At 38.1% G+C, this 17635-nt stretch overlaps 1 protein-coding gene across 3 annotated transcripts in view; it reads right to left on the reverse strand.

Annotated features, from left to right (window-relative positions):
* LOC127576305 (cytoplasmic dynein 2 heavy chain 1) overlaps positions 1–17635 on the reverse strand; it is a 380433-nt gene that overhangs the window by 193611 nt on the left and 169187 nt on the right. For all 3 annotated transcript variants that reach the window (XM_052026810.1, XM_052026809.1, XM_052026811.1), the window contains 8 exons: positions 17135–17258; positions 16774–16895; positions 15551–15637; positions 15022–15148; positions 11086–11227; positions 8694–8803; positions 6918–7016; positions 2074–2197 (listed from right to left, as the gene is read on the reverse strand). In XM_052026810.1, coding sequence (XP_051882770.1) covers positions 2074–2197; positions 6918–7016; positions 8694–8803; positions 11086–11227; positions 15022–15148; positions 15551–15637; positions 16774–16895; positions 17135–17258 — 935 coding nt within the window. The remainder of the gene's footprint in view (positions 1–2073; positions 2198–6917; positions 7017–8693; positions 8804–11085; positions 11228–15021; positions 15149–15550; positions 15638–16773; positions 16896–17134; positions 17259–17635) is intronic.

Raw genomic sequence — 17635 nt, forward strand, 5'->3', positions numbered from 1 at the left:
CTAAAATTTGTGAGGATGGCGTACAACAGGCTGATACGCTAGGGCATGTCGACGTGAGGAAAGAAGATGTGCTGGAACTTTTGAGAAACATTAGGATAGATAAGTCACTGGGGCCAGATGGGCTATATCCAAGGTTATTACGGGAAGCAAGGGAAGAGATTGCTGTGCCTTTGGCAATGATCTTTACATCCTCACTGGCCACAGGAGTAGTGCTAGATGATTAGAAGGTGGCAAATGTTGTTCCTTTGTTCAAGAAAGGGAGTAGGGATAACCCTGGGAATTACAGACCAGTGAGTCTTACTTCAGTGCTGGGCAAATTACTGGAGAAGATTCTTAGAGACGGGAATTATGGACATTTGGAGAAACATAGGCTGATTAGGGACAGTCAGCATGGCTTTCAGAGAGGCAGGTCGTGTCTCACGAGCCTGACTGAATTCTCTGAGGATGTGACAAAGCACATTGATGAAGGTCGAGCAGTGGATGTGGTGTACATGGATTTTAGTAAGGCATTTGAAAAGGTTCCTCATGGAAGGCTCATTCAGAAAGTCAGAAGGCATGGGATCCAGGGAAACTTTGCTGTGTGGATTCAGAATTGGCTTGCTCATAGAAGACAGAGGGTGTTGATGGACGGAGCGTATTCTGCCTGGAGGTCAGTGACCAATGGTGTTCCGCAGGGATCTGTTCTGGGACTCCTGCTCTTTGTGATTTTTATAAATGACTTGAATGAGGATGTGAAAGGGTGGGTTAGTAAGTTTGCTGATGATACAAAGGTTGGTGGTGTTGTGGATAGTGTAGAAGGTTGCTGTAGATCACAACAGGATATTGATAGAATGCAGAGCTGGGCTGCGAAGTGGCAATAGAGTTCAACCCGGAAAAATGTGAAGTGATACACTTTGGGAGATTGAATTTGAAGGCAGAATACAAGGTTAATGGCGGGACTCTTAGCAGTGTGGAAGAACAGGGATCTTGGCATCCATGTCCATAGATCCCTCAAGGTTGCTGCGCAGGTCGATAGAGTTGTTAAGAAGGCATATGGTGTATTGGCCTTCATTAGTTCAAGAGCCGTGAGGTAATGTTGAAGCTCTATAAAATTCTGGTTAGACCACACTTGGAGTATTGTGTTCAGTTCTGGTCGCCTCATTATAGGAAGGATGTGGAAGCTTTAGAGAAGGTGCAGAGATTTACCAGGATGCTACCTGAATTGGGGAGCATATCTTGTGAGGATAGGTTGAGTGAGCTAGGGCTTTTCTCTTTGGAGAGGAGGAGAATGAGAGGTGACCTGATAGAAGTGTACAAGATGATAAGAGGCACAGATCGAGTGGACAGTCAGAGACTTTTTCCCAGGATGAAAATGAATAACATGAGGGGCATAATTTTAAAGTGATTGAAGGAGGGTATAGGGGGATGTCAGAGGTAAGTTTTTGTTTTACGCAGAGGTTGTTGAGGCAAATACATTAGCGACATTTAAGAGACTCTTAGATAGCCACATGACTGATAGAGAAATGGAGGGCTATGTGGGAGGGAAGGGTTAGATAGATCTTAGAGCAGGATAAAATGTCGGCACAACATCGTGGGCCAAAGGGCCTGTACTGTGCTGTAATGTTCTATGTTCTATGAAATGTTGGTTTTCATATCTGAAATTGAACATTTGCCAATTTTTATCTTCAAAAACGAATTCCACAGGATCATAATGCTCACCTCATCTTCCCACAGTTACAACTTCCTCTTCCTTCTCACAACCAGGCTAAATTTCCCTCAGTCTCCCTAAGATTATTACAACATCATTTTATTTGAAAACCAAAAAATATGCAGATGCTGGAATTCTGAAATAAAAGCAAAATTTGGAAAAATTCAGCAGGTCAGGCAACAGCTGTGGAACAAGGAACAGTTAATGTTTTTGGTTAATCAGTGAATTTGACGAAGGGTCTTTGACCTGAAACATTAACTGTTTCTCCTTCCATAGATGCTGTCCTGCTGAGTTTTGCTAGCATTTTCTGGTTTTATTTTCATATTATTTTATTTGTTTAATTCATCAAACCAAAAGCATTCCCTAGAAGCAGGTCAAACACTTACCCTGAGCAATAAGGTCCCTTCTCAGAAGTGGGTATAGTACTGCCTCAACACCGTCCATCTCTTGTATAATTAGTGTCTTCCCAAAACGTACTGCCAGTTCTACCGCTGTAATGAAGTTTGAATCCTACCCGGTTGTAATACAGACAAACAGTTAGGTATTTGACACCCGAGAATCAGGTTTATCATGAAAGTATAGCCCAGTGAAACAAATGTTCAATTTATACTTATGTGAGAAACATCAGTAACTTAATTTATTTATGAATTGTTCATCAAGAAACTTATGTTACAAGCACACTCATTATATGAGATATGGTATTTTCAATAACATGGTAGTGTAGCGGGGGGTGGCACGGTAGCGTAGCGGTTAGCATGACGCTATTACAGCGCCAGCGATCGCGGTTCAATTCCCGCCGCTGTCTGTAAGGAGTTTGTACGTTCTCCCATGTCTGCATGGGTTCCCTCCAGGTGCTCCGGTTTCCTCCCACATTGCAAAGACGTACGGGTAGGTTAATTTGGGTTTAAAATGGGCGGCGCAAACTCGTTGGGCCGGAAGGACCTGTTACCACGCTGTAAATAAAATTTAAATTTAATATGTAACACAAAACTTTTTAGTAAATCTGTAGTGTAGCAGTTAGAGTAACGCTATTACAGTGCCAGCGACCCGGGTTCAATTCCGGCTGCTGCCTGTAAGGAGTTTGTACGTTCTCCCCGTGTTTGCGTGGGTTTCCTCCAGGTACTCCGGTTTCCTCCCACATTTCAAAGATGTACGGGTTAGGAAGTTGCGGGCATGCTAAGTTGGCAACGCTTGCGGGCTGCCCCCAGAACACACTATGCAAAAGATGCATTTCACTGTGCGTTTCGATGTACATGTGATGAATAAAGATATCTTCTCTTATCTGAATTACGTGAAAAATACTCTTTGTTGATATTCAAGCTTCACTATTCAAACCAGATTCATAAAAGCTTGTACAGTAAGCAGATTTCTCAAAACTATTTTCAGAATTACATCAATATTCAAGTCTATACAGAAGTATTATCCCTGTCACTAAGTACTGTGCACACAATTTCACAACTTTTGCAATTACTTACGTATTCCAATTAGCAGCTATGACTAGATTGTGATGATCACAGGCTTTGAATTTTTAAGATGAGCATCAGTAATGCCAATGCACTTTTCCTGGCATTTTTATGGTTCCCTGATTTACATACTGCTAGTGCAGAGCCAGTCCAAAATCTCCCCATTCCCAGGGTGAAGTGGATCCAAACTACTGTTTATTGAGAACACCTAAAATCCTACTAAATAGAGTGGTAGCAAAAGTGATTCTCTTGATACGAGGGCATCCCATCTAGTTAGCTCTCGTCAGGGCAATCTGGGAAGAAATGACCAAGCAAGTAAATGCAATTTCCTTAGGCATTGCCAGGGGTGGAACACTTCAGCTATGAGGAGAGACTCGTTAGGCTAAGTTTTTGTTCTTTGAAGCAGAGCAGGCTGAGAAGAGAACCTGATTGAGGTTTACAAAACCATGAGGAGCACAGATAGAGTAAATAGTGATAATCATTTCCACTTAGCAGGGGTACCTAAGATCAGAAAACATAGATATAAGGAAAGGACCAGGAGATTTAGAAGGGACGTGAGGAAGATTTTTTTTTCACCGAGAGGGTGACTGAAATCCAGAATGCCTGAGGGGCTGAGGGAGGCAGGTACTCTCACAAACTTTAAGAACTATTTAGATGAGCATTTGAAACATCATGGCATGGAATGCAATGGGCCAAGTGCTGGGAAACGAGATTAATATAGATATGTACTTGATAAAAGTTTTATACAGCTGCAATATGACTTCCTGACTCTTACACTCAATACTCCAACGACTTTCAGGGAGATATGGACTTGGACCCCAAGATCCCCCTGTACGTCAATGCTCCAAAGGGTCCTTCTAATTACTGTATACTTTCCTCTTTGATTTGAACTCCCAAAGTGCACCACCTCACATGGATTAAACTCCTTCTCTCATTTCTCTACCGGTATCTGCAACTGATGTACATCCTGCTGTATCTTTTGACAACTTTCTTCACTATTCACAACTCCACCAACTTTTGTATCATCCACAAATACTAATTATTCCATCTACATTTTTGTATCGCAGACAACAGAGGTCCCAGCACTGATCCCTGCAGAACACCACTGGTCACAGATCTCCAGTCAGAATAACACCCCTCCACCACACCCATCTACCAAGTCACCTTGGATCCCATGTATCTTAATCTACCATGAGGAACCTTGTCAAATACCTTACTAAAGTCCATACAGATGACATCCACTGCCCTACTCTCATCAATTAGCACTGTACACAAGGGCTCCAAAAAAAAAGGGGTGAAATCCAATTTCTAGGCAATCATATTCTTTTAAAAATAAAACTAGTATCATTGTGGTATGAACTTTGCCAGCAGCAAAGGCACTGGTCTCAAGAAATCTGCCCATGATCTGCAGCAATCCACGTGACGGACATTTACCTTTTCACAACATCAGTTCCTGTCAGACATCAGCTGTGGGGATTCTACGGCATCCAGAACAGTGATGTCACCAGTACACATTGAAACATTTCCCACAAACAGAAAACAGAGACGTAAAAAGCATGAACTTTAAATAGCTTTTTAAATATAGTACAAAGAAATTAATAAATGGGAAATATGTATAACATTATGCAGCTTAGATATCCTAAGCAAAAAAAATGATTTTATTAGAAGATGGGCTTTTGAGGTATTTACTTGAGAGGATAAGTTTTCACAGAGATAATATTTTTTAGGTCAAGAAAGGAATGTGGAAAGATAAAGAAATATTTTATGCAAGTCAGCTTGTTGAGGTGAATGCCAATTTGTCCACCACCAGTTAAAGTTCATCTTCACCTCTTAAACAGGAGCTCAACAGGGCAAATTAGGTCAGCACAGTGACACAGCTAGTAGATAGTCTGAGTGGAGTTTACATGTTCCCCCGTGACCATATGTATTTCCTCTGGGTGCTCCAGTTCCCTCCAACATCACAAAGACTTGTGAGTTGGTAGGTTAAATGATTACTGAAAATTTCCCAAAGCAAAACCAAACTGCTGGAGGAAATCAGCAGGTCAAACAGTATCTGTGGAGGCAGAGGAATAGTCAATATTTCGGGTTGAGACCCTGCAGCAAGACTCCAAACTTGTGCTCCAGATTCCAGCGTCAACAGTATCTTGTGCCTGCACTGTAAATTTCCCCTTGTGTCTATGTGAGTGTTAGCATCTGGGGAGAGTTGATGAGAATGTAAGGAGAATAAAAGATGGAATTAATGTAAGATTTATGCAAAATCGATGGTGGATGGTTGATGGAGACTCGATGGGCCAAAGGACTTATGTCTGTGCTGTATCTTTCTCTATGACTCGACAAAACGCTAGTTGTTCCATGTGAACCTGACTCAGGTAAAAATTGATGCTTGGGGGAGAGCAAGACCATGTTTTTTTGAGCACTGTACTGGAGATCTTGGTGAAGAAAGAAGAAAGATAAAGAGAAACAAAGGGCTGCAGATGCTGGAATCTAGATGAAAAACATGATGATGCTGGAGAAACTCAGCAGGCCAGGCAACATCCATGGAGAAAAGCAGGCGGTCAACGTTTTGGGTCAGGACCCTTCTTCAGGACTGAAGATAGGAAAAGAGAAAGCCCAATAGATAGGAGGGAAAAGCAGAGCAGTGATAGGTGGACAAAAGCGGGGAGGCGGGGTGGGCACAAGGTGGTGATAGGTAGATGCAGGTAAGAGATAGGGACTGGCAGGTGTGGGGGAGGAGGGGAGAGCAGATCCACTGGGAGATGGGTCAAAGGTAAGGACAAAGGAAAAAAAAGGGGTAGAAAAATGAGAGAAAGACTAGAAAAAGAAAGAAGAGAAGAAGCATGGTGGGGGGAGGGGTTGCAGATTATTTAAAGTGGGAGAATTCAATGTTCATGCCATTAGGCTGCAAGGTTCCAAGACGGGAAATGAGGTGCTGTTTCTCCAGTATGCGCTTGGAATTCTCCTGGCAGTGGAGGAGGCCGAGGACTGACGTATCTGTGATAGTGTGGGAGGAGGGAGTTGAAGTGACTGGCAACGGGGAGATGCAGATCGCGGTTACAGATGGAGCGCAGGTGTTCTGTGAAACAGTCACCTAGTCTGTGTTTTGGTCTCACCAATGTAGAGTAGACCACACTTGGAGCACTGAATGCAGTAGATGATATTGAGGGAGGTGCAGGTGAATCTGTCTCACCTGAAAGGACTGTTTGAGTCCCTAGCTGGAGGTGATGTAGGGGCAGGTGTTGCATCTGCGACGGGGGCAGTGGAAAGTGGAAAGAAAGATGGAGAGATGTTATCAGTCAGCAGAAGGTCAGGATATCCCAATCACATGCTTAGAAAGCACTGGAACAAGCTCAAAGACCCAATAACATGCAGCAAGATGTTCATCTTATGTGACTGGTCACGATCAATGCACCTTCAATTGTTATATCCTCAAATGCACCATCAGCCACAGACGCCGCTTAATTCACCACACTCACATCACTCAGCTGTCAGTGACTCTATCAATCTCATGTCAATGAATGATTATGAACAGAAATGTAGGTTTCTAGTAGGTACATTGTTTTGATGTTTACGAGCACCAACAATGACACTAAGAAATAAATATTCCAGCATTTTAAGGCAGAACAGCAAATGACAATTTTCATTAACAGATGCTATCATAAGGAATGGATCCCAATGTTCTTGAGTTACCTTTATGATTCAAAAGTGGTTATTCTACCTTTTATATGCTATACTAGAGAATTAACTGTAATTGTTCCAACAATAAATACCTGTTGGTTTATAACTTCCAGACGTGCCTCCTTCAAGTGATGCTTTAACCACTCAGTTGCACGTGAAGAGGGATCTATTAAGAATGGACATATTTTACTCTGAGAAAAGAAAAACAGTACTGTGATCAGAAATTTGTTCTGCAAAAGGAAGTAAAACATACCATTTTGAACACATATTCAATACAGCAAAGATATCTTCATTATTTTTCTGTACTCTCAGGTTGGCAACCATCAAAATTGAAAGTGGAAATGAAAAATGTATTTAAAAGCATTTTTATTAATAAATGTATTTAGTGACATGTAATTTGCTTGGTAAATTACACGTCTCCAATTTATATTTTTCTTTGAAGTTTAAGTGAAGCCCAATGAACAGAACTGAAATTGGTCATTAATCTCAGCAGAGGTTTAACATTTTTCTAATTAACATTAGCTTGCACTAGCTTCCATATGATGTAATTAGTACAATGAAAATACAAATAACATAACTAATTTGTTCATAGTTAATGTTTACAAATAATTCAGAGACTATGGAATGTTTTACATATCTTATACAATATACCATGATATTTTCAACTCACCAAGTCACACACCATCCTAACGTGGAAATATATTGCTGTTCCTTCATCATCACCAATTAAAAATCCTGAAACTCCCTCCCCAACACCAATGTGTATGCAACTTCATCAAGAGGACTGCAGAAGCGATGGCTTGCCACCACTTTCATGAGGGCAATTAGTGATAAGAAATACATGCTGACTGTGCCAGCAACACCTGAAAAATGACTAAAACCCTGTCTGCTCTCTTTGGAAAAGCCATGACAATTTCAATATTGCATTGCATTTAATGTTTTCTCATGAGTGAAATGTATTAGCATTCAGCTCTACTATGCCTCGTTCCAAGCTCAATCATTCACCTATTGTATGCATACTAAAGATGTAAATGATATAAAAATTATTGTAACTGTATTTGTGATTACTAAACTTGTTTACCTTAAAAGTCACAATGAACAAAATGGAAAATAATTTCTGATATACAGAATCATTGGTATAGATCAAATTCTGTGAAAACACAAACAAAGGCATTTACGCAGATATGTGGACAATGGTTTGTTATGTTTCAAATTAAAATGAAATTGAGGTCCCATTGATATAAGGTGACCTAAATACCCAATTTGTATTAATATGTGAGGCATCCATCTGGCACCTCAGTCAATTAACTGCAATGAATAATATAAATGTGGTCTGTAGTCTATATTCCAAAGTATCTCCCAACTTTCTTACTCCTATTGTCATGAACGGGTTAAAATTTGATTTGCTTTACTATTTAATTAACAGAAAAGTATTGAAAAATTTGAGAAATTTTCAATTTTTTTCTACACTTTAGAAATTATATTCACTTTGTTCTTCGTGACTGATGAAGCTAACAAGCTTAGTAATTATTAGAACAAGTTCAATAATTTTCATAAAATGTAGATCTTTAGTATGCATACAACAGCAGAATAACTGAGATTCGAATGAGACATCCTATAGAAATGGATGTTAAGACATTTCACTGATTAGAAAACAGGAAATCGAAGAATATTTATACAATATACAAAAGAATGAAACAAGCTGAAGGTTTTTTTTAAGTAAACTGAAGCAGGCATTCCTAACTTCTTGTGCCTTCTTTTATACATAAAAAAAATCTCAAAAAGATATCATACGTATTCTGAAAGAATTAAATAACCATATAACATTCCAATGTTTGTAATCAAGGAAAATAAGTGTGTTAAATTACCTGCAAAATTACAAGAGCATTCTCTATGGACAGGTCATCAGAAGGTAATCCTTCACTCTTCCAAATCAATTGCTCACTTTCAGTGCAAAGGAATCGACGTAGATCGAATTCTATGCAAACAAATAAAAAGGCACAGATATGTGGACCTCAGTTTATTTCATCCTCTGCCCTCATCCTGCCCCTCCCTCGCACAACCATGATAAGATCCCCGTTTTCCTCACCTTCCAACCTTCTTTGCTTCAAGTTCAACTGAAGAGGCTCTAACATTTCCAACACCAAATACATCAATAATAACAGATCCTGTTCTTTGTTATCTATCTACTATTCAGAATCTCCGAGCTCCTCTCGGTAAAATATATTGTGGAGAAGAGGAGGAAATAAATAATTGCTTACATTTGCTACCCGAATTTTCAAAAGATTGATTTTCTTTGCACAGTGTTGCATCCATAATTGTTAAATTTGACTGTTTAATTTCAACCAGCACTTGTAAGCATACCGTATAATGATATGATGCATGAATGTCCAAAATCTAAGTGTTGGCTCTTTGGTTAAGCTCTCCAATTCATCGCATCATCCTGCTCTTTCCCTACTGTCCTAGAATTATTTCTTAAAAATATTTTATTATAATAAATACAAGTCTTTCTTTTATTTATTCAAATTTTGGAACTTACTATTGCCAATAACTTTTTAAGCAACATAGTCAAAGTCATATTAACATTGCACAGAAGAAAGGCTTCTTTGTTTTGCCTCTGGTTCACTTAACAATCACCTTAAACCTATGTAACACACACAAAATGCTGGAGGAACTCAACAGGTCAGGCAGCATCTATGGAGGGAAATAAACGGTCGATGTTTCGGGTCGAGGCCCTTCATGAGGACTGGAAAGGAAGAGGGCAGAATCCAGAATAAAAAGCTCGGGGGAGGAGGAGGAGCACAAGCTGGCAGGTGATAGGTGAATCCAGGTGAGAGGGGAAAGGTAGGTGGGTGAGGGAGGGGGAATGAAAGGTAGTGATGTAAGAAGCTGAGAGGTGATAGGTAGAAGAGGCAAAGGGCTGAAGAAGAAATCTGGTGGGAGAGAACAGTAAATCATGGAATAAAGGGAAGGAGCTGGGGAATAGATGGGCAGGTCACAAGGGGGGGGAAGGGTAAGAGGTGAGGGGGCCGCAGGAATGAGGGAAAATGAAGGTGGGGAGGAGGGAGGGGAGGAGTTACTGGAAGTTAAAGAAATCGATGTTGAGGCCGTCAAGTTGAAGACTACCAAGGCAGAATATGAAGTGTTGCTCCTCCGACCTGCATCTGGCATCAATGTGGCAGTAGAGGAGGCCGAGTTTTCGAAAGATTGATTTTCTTTGCACAGTGTTGCATCCATAGTTGTTAAATCTGATTGTTTAATTTCAACTGGCACTTGTAAGCATAATGATGCATGAATGTCCAAAATCTAAGCGTTGGCTCCGGTTAAGTTCTCCAATTCATCGCATCATCCTGCTCCTTCTCTACTGTCCTGGAAATTCTCTCTTCAAAATATTGTATTATATAAATAAAGGTCTTTCTTTTATTTATTCAAATTTTGGAACTTACTATTGCCACTAACTTTTTAAACAACATAGTCAAAGTCACATTAACATTGCACAGAAGAAAGGTTTCTTTATTTTGCCTCTGGTTCGCTTAACAATCACCTTAAACCTGATTACTCTGATTATAGACCATTCCTTCACTAATGTAGTTTTGCCTTCTTTACTCCATCAAAAGTATTCATGATTTTAGATACGCTTATCAAGGGCTTCTCATATATATTTCCTCTTAATTATGCCCATCACAGTTAATGATATCTAAAAATTGAACGAGTAATGCTTATGAAGATGCTGCTACACAGGATAGTAGCCAAAATCAGCAACAACAGTTACTGCAACAGAGAACTGCAGGTACTTAAATGCAAAGTCTCAACATTTCCATTCTTATTTTTGACCATGACAGGCCTTGTGTGCCATGTAGCCATATTACATTATAAATAAAATACTATTTACATCCCCATATTCAAGACAACTGCCTATATATACACTGTACCTCTGATTGTAGAAAAAAATATTGTTGAGAGGAATCAATAATTTATTATGGCTTAACTGATAAACTTACTCTTTAGGTAATAAAATCCTTGTAAGTAATGCTTCAGTACTGCAATTTGCAAGCCAAATGTTCTAGTCGCCTGCCTGAAAACGTAGGTAACAAGTTCACACAAAAAAAAATTGTCTCAAGCAATTTATTCTGGCTTCTGGAATAATATTTAAATATTATGAATGAAATATCCTATGACTATTTCAACATGGAAAGAAAGGAGTGTGTTTCAAAACATCTAAAGTCATCTGACAAATTTAATAATATATACAATATTCACTTTGAAGGCCTGATGATTTCATCCATTCCTCCAAACTGGCTTTTCTCTGATCTTCTGGAGCTGCAGACAGGTAGGTGATAAAAGCAGCAGCCAGTTGTGCCCTCTTTGGCAAAGTATTTAACTCTTCTGTGATCTCTGCAACCTACAAAAAAACATTGAAAATTCATTTACTACATCTTCCCTGACTCAAGCTACTCGATTATATTGGTTAAGTGGTCATTCTTCAAAACATGGTGTGTCCTGGCAGACAATTCAATATGCAAGCAAGGAAATCCTGGCTGGGGATAGCAATGTTGGTCTAGCTCAAAATCACATCTGAGTACAATACAATCTTCATATGACATTTATACTGATACAACAGTAACTTACAGGCCTTTGGAACTTAATTATCTTTTCACCTTTCACTGTCCAGCAATCCCAACATTAAATCCAACAATGTTAGTGTTTCCCAGGATAAGATCAGTTAAAACTAAAGTGAGAGCAGTTAGTTATCAAATCCAGGAATTTATGGTTTATGGTTTATAAAATTCAATGTTGTGTAATGTTGTGCTTTCATCTGCAAAAAAGTTAATGTTGAAGCCCCAAGACCAATCATGTTAACCTTTATCATGTTAATAATGTTCAACAGATTATGATCGAAGTCAAATTAAGTGTATTTAAAATAAAGAACCCATTTTCTTTCAACTGTCTGCAATAGTTAACACTTTATGGATAGCACTATTAAAGATATTGCTAAGATTTAATAAGAAACAAAACTCAAACCCCTGCCACTTGTAATGGACAGTAAGGCATCTATTTTGACAATCTGCTTGCAAAACCTTGAGGTTTACTATATATTTATATGTCTTTATGAAATATACACATATAATTTTCTGAGAAATGTATTGAAGGTTGCAAAGATGTCATAACATAATCAAAAGGATTTACAAAAAGACCAGATCATTCTTGTCCAGAGGAGATGAGGAATGAAGAATCTGCCACGAATGATGCAGTAAAGAAAAGGATCAGGCCAGTGGACTGAAGCTTTAAGTGTAAAGTGGGTTAGGTCTTTGACTTTGTAAAAATAATATTGAGCATTTTAAAGTAAATGCACTGGAGTCAGGGATTTAGAGGCATCATAAACATTAGAGAGATGCTTGAAAATCAAAAGAAAACTGCAGATGCTGGAAATCTGAAATATTAACAGAAATCTATCCCAGGTTATTCAGCAAGGCAAAAGAGGAGATTGCTGGGACCTTGACAAATATCTTTGTATCCTCCCTAACCACGTGAAGACCCAGAGGACTGGAGAGTAGCCAATATTGTTCCTTTGTTTAAGAAGGGCAATAGTGATCATCCAGCACTACAGGCCAGTGAGCCTCATATCAGTGAAAGGGAAGCTATTGGAGAGGATGCTTAGGGATAGGATTTGCATTTGGAAAAGCATGGGCTTATTAGGGATAGTCAGCATGGCTTTGTGGGGGGCAGGTCATGTCTTACAAACTTTACTGAGTCTTTGAGGAGGTGACATGTGGAAATATAAGTAATTCAGAAGGATCTCTTTGTCCAGAAAACTGTTCGAATGTGGAATTTGCAACCACAAGAGATAGGTTAGGAGAACAATTTTGATACATTTAAGGGACAGCTAAGAAGAGTGAAAAACATATAAAAGTCTTATACTGTAGTGTGGGAGGAGACATGAAAGTAACATAAATGATAGCTAAGACCCATTCAGCTGAATGGCCTGCTCTGTGCTGCAAATTCTATTTATTTCTATGTGGTCCTAAAAGAACCTGCTCCAATGCATTACCTCTTGCAGTCATACAACCAATATATTAACTTTTACTCATGCCTGATGTAACCAGTGGAATGTTTTATAAAGTCCCTGGGCCAAATTCAATTTCATCAGCTTGCTATGACTTCTGCAAGATCTGGGCCATATATTTCCAAAAGGTACCTATCATTTCCTTCTTAGGCAGATCCTCAGAATCAAGGATGACTCTATTTATGAAGAGTGGAAGATAACTGTGCATGAATTTTCTTTAACAATGGGTGTCCATTGCATACCAACTACCACATGGTCCTAACAGAGTAAAGTCCTGGTCTAATGGCAAGTAGATCCAAGACTATTAGAGAACAGACAATAATGCTTTGCCAAGATCAAAATGTGCACTGTACTTGTAAATTCCAATTTTATGAAATTCTTTCAGTTCTTTTGGCAGCAAAGCAAGAAAGAACAAAATAATTCAGTACCCATGACATTCAGGCAGCCCCCATGGTGCCATTGGAAGTCTCCAATTAAAATTTCATGAACTACAGCTTTAGAAAAGATACTACACTAATGCATTGACCGTCTCAGCAATATTTTTCTGTCTTTCTCTTGATCTACTCTGACAGATAACAAAAGGAAACTGCAGGACGTACACTCAATGGTGAATGGATACAATAAGTAGAAAGTACAAAAGTAAAGAGAAGTGGAAAAAATATGGCAGAGAAGAAAATATATAATAGCCCAGATGTTTAGAAGCTGACAGACTCATTGGGAACTGCCAGCCTTTACCTACATAACTAGGTGATGGTAACTCCAGACTTCTGTTTAGTTGATCACCCAATCCCAGGACAATAGCCCTCTAATTCTGCACTCCTTATTGAGTTCAGCAAAGGAATGCAAACTCCACAGATTCTCCTGTGCTCACATTAATCTGGTGCTGGTCCAGCAGGTCTTTGATTTCAATGGAAGAAAAACATGGCTAGAGAGAGAAGGATAAGTACAAGCTAACTTCCTTTCAGTTTTATTTAGTGTTTGTGAATGTCAGAAACATTCACAAATGTTCAGTTTTCTTGACACCTTTGACTGTCAGTAGGCTTGGCGACAGCACATATCAGCTCTCAAAGCAACTCTGCAGGGTGGAGCCTTCCAGTTACATGTGAAGCTTCTGCATGGGACTGGGCCTCACCTCGGAGCTGTCTTTCTAATCGAAAAGTGTGTATAGGAATCCATTCCAATGACAAGCAACCGAATGAGCCCAGGTAGCTCGCTATTTAGTGGAAGATCCTAGCTCTTGACACACAAGGGAAAAGGGAAAATGGAGAAAAACAAAATAGTGAAAAGGAAAACAGAGAATGAGGGGAAAGATATTAAAGGTTGTCAATTTTCTCAAGTAAGGATGCATCCTTACTCCATTTTACAGAATGTAAACAAAAATGTCCTTATGCTCACAACATTGTCAAACTAAGAGAGGCATGTCTTCAAATACATGCAAGAACATTGATAACTTGTCTCCCATTACCAATTTTTGATGGTGAAGTATGGATTTTCAGTCACTGAAATGAAAATCTTTGCAAACCAGGTCATTAAGCTATGTTTTGTCCTTTCAGACATTTTTAGTCAGCAGGAGATAGAAATAATTACTTTAGTGGAACAAAGAATATCTGGTGATTCTGAATATTCTAAAATAAGTGGCAAGTGTTAAAGTGCATCATTTATGAGCAGAACTCTCAACATTTCAAACAATGAGGATCATTGCTATTTTGTCAAGGACACATATAATTAGTCCAATGCAAATTAGGAGGAGTAGTCCCCTCCACTGATTCATAAGATCTTGGCTGATCTGATTGCAATCTCAACTCTGCATTCCCATCTACCTTTTGGAATCATAGCTTTCAATAAAGAGAGGACTTGACTCATTTTATTAACCAACACAGAAGGCAAAATTAAAAATTTAGGAGAACTTTCACATGTCATCTAGGCCAACTATTAGCAATAAATCTTAACATCAGGCTCTCTGAAATTATAAACTGTTTATATGAACTAATTATATAAATTATAAATTGTATTAATTTACAAGTATCATTTTCAAGTATTGAGACATATAGCGTTGAAAATTACACCAGCTGGAAAACTATCTTAATGCAATAATCTAAAACATTTTACCTAATTTCAAAGTTGAAACTTACTTGTGTAATCCATCTTCTGTGTTCCCCATCAAGCTGACCAATCAGTTTTTCAGCTGCCTCTATGGTCTCCTGAGCTTTAGTTACTTCTGCTTCCAACTTAGCTGCTTCAGTTGTTCTGATCTGGAATCTGTTAAGTAAATGGTGCAACAAATTTCAGTATATAATCAGTTTAAATTAATAAGGTACACCTTGTTTTTAAGACAGTTACAAAAGATCAACTAGATAAAATGATTACTGAAAGAGTGAGGAGAGAGCTTAGAAGTTTCTTTTCACAGTAGAGCTGAAGTAAACCTTTGACCCAAGGACTGATTGAAACAGATATCATTGCTTCTTTTAAGGAAATACTCGATAAATAACTGAAACAGGATAATTTACAAGATTATGGGGAGCAGGTCATTAATTTTGGATTGTTCGTGAAGAGATAATATACTATAGTTTTCTTCTATGTTGTAAACTTCTAAGCTTTTATGTTTATTTTTATATAATTTTGCTTTCTATTTTCCAAAAAAATTAATTCAAATAAGGTTACTTTTCTTTGAGTTCAGCCACTTTTCGTCCCACACTGTGGAGCTTGATTTCCAGATTCTGTTTTCTTTCTTCAGTTTTATTTAGGTTTCTGGTCAAGAAGAAGATGAAACTAAGACACACGCACATTATGAAAAACAAAATACCCCACATGATATAAATACAATGTTGCACTAATACATCAGGTTATTAAACTGACAAGTGATTGGCTTCACAATGAAGCGCGTTATGAAGAAAGGTGCTAAGCTACAGGAAGAGTATACTTGAAGTTCTGAATAGTTATAATTTTTTTTATATATTCCTTCCTCTGTCACTTATCACATATTCAAGTAATAGGCTTTATTTGGTTTCACCAATGTTATAACATTCCCAGATATACTTTATAATCAAAATGGAGGAATAGAGTCACGATATTTATCAACCCAACATTACCTAGTCTACTTATCATTGGACCCAATGTTGCATTCAGTTTTCACCCTCTCCATCACTGCAGCATAATGACTATAATGGTACAGTATGGAATGAACAACTCACCACAAACTCTCAAGCTCAAGGTCTGAGATTAAGTTGATCAGTTCAGAGAGTTTGTTCTGAGCAATCTATTATCTTCCATAATTCTAACTGTCACTTAATTCACTTTCAATTTTAGTTGATGTCAACAAAAAAAGCATGCTAAAAATCTTAAAATCACTAAAATTATGCACATTCTGGGATCAATATTTTTGACATTTCAATTTAAACACATAATAGTTTGTAAGGGTACATGAAATTTTCCAGAAATATAGTGAAATTACTTCTTGACAAGTATTTAGATAAAGCTAAAGCAGCAGAGTGATAAGCATATTTTGTATTCTTAGACAAAAGACCTAGAGCTTTTGTAAAATTTTACTTAAAGTTCTTTGCACAGTATACCTTATTTAACAACAATTGACCTGTAGAGAATCAAATTCTGTGATCAAGTGGCTAACATGGCATTATTTATTAAACCTCTTTGTTTCATTCCAGAGTTAAGATGTTACTGGCTTGGCTCCTTTAAGTTATACCTTTGTAGATCAATATTGGGCAATAATTATCCAATATGTGATTAGCATTCAGCAGTTGACTGTTCTGACCTTGCCTACACTTTGGACAAATATATACCACAAAAATATATACAGAAGGGATGAAACTAAAGCAATACGGTTTACAAAACATGTAAAGTTAATGCCCTGATCCTGAATTACTCACTCAATCAACGCAGCTTGTTCTTTTTCCAGTGGTTGAATCTTCTCCAGAACATATGAATATTTCACGTTAGCTCGAACCCATGCAGCCAATGGAGCAGCTGCAGCACTGGCACGCTTTGCATTCTGTAAATTCATTTTTGAATTCATAGCAAATTTATCAAATATCACACACAAAAGATAAATTGAGGTTTAGATCAATACAACTGCAGGAGATATAAACAAATAACCAAGACATTCATTGTTCTGCCAAGGAAATTTAATAAGCAAAAAAATATTGATACCAATTTTTATTTCTAAATTGTCATTCATTTAATTGTCTCTAATAAGCTGCCATAAAAATCTCCTTTTATTATTGATAATACCTTTGGGTCAAAAGAAGCACTGTTCTTCTGCAAAAGCCCTTCTACACTCTCTCTGATTTCTCTGCTGATATTCCAGGCATCAAAGGTTGCAATCTCTTCTCTCACTCCTCGTTTTGCCAAAAAACTGTGAGGATCAAAGTTAAACTCATGCATTAAACCACTGTTTCTTTTTGAAATCAATTGCCACTTTAGATAACATACTTTATAAATTATATTCAGTTTGTACAATATTCATCTGTGCTATTTTACCCTAATTTAGGCTCTTTAAAAAAAATTAGAATTCATTAGGATCCAGAACAGCGCTAGTGGGCTCCCTCATATTATGTCAATCTGTTTCAAGAATATAGAATGCATTAGAAGTCAAATTTCTCACATAACTAGCAGCTTTCTTCAGAGTTTTCACCACAGGAAATGATGCACAACACAACCAGCATTCTTTCAGTTACTAGAGAGTGTTGACAAGGAACTAGTGAATGCTGCATTGGTGGCAAGGTGATGGCA

Source organism: Pristis pectinata, chromosome 11 (genome assembly GCF_009764475.1).
Source record: "Pristis pectinata isolate sPriPec2 chromosome 11, sPriPec2.1.pri, whole genome shotgun sequence".
In the NCBI taxonomy this organism is placed as follows: Eukaryota; Metazoa; Chordata; class Chondrichthyes; order Rhinopristiformes; family Pristidae; genus Pristis; species Pristis pectinata.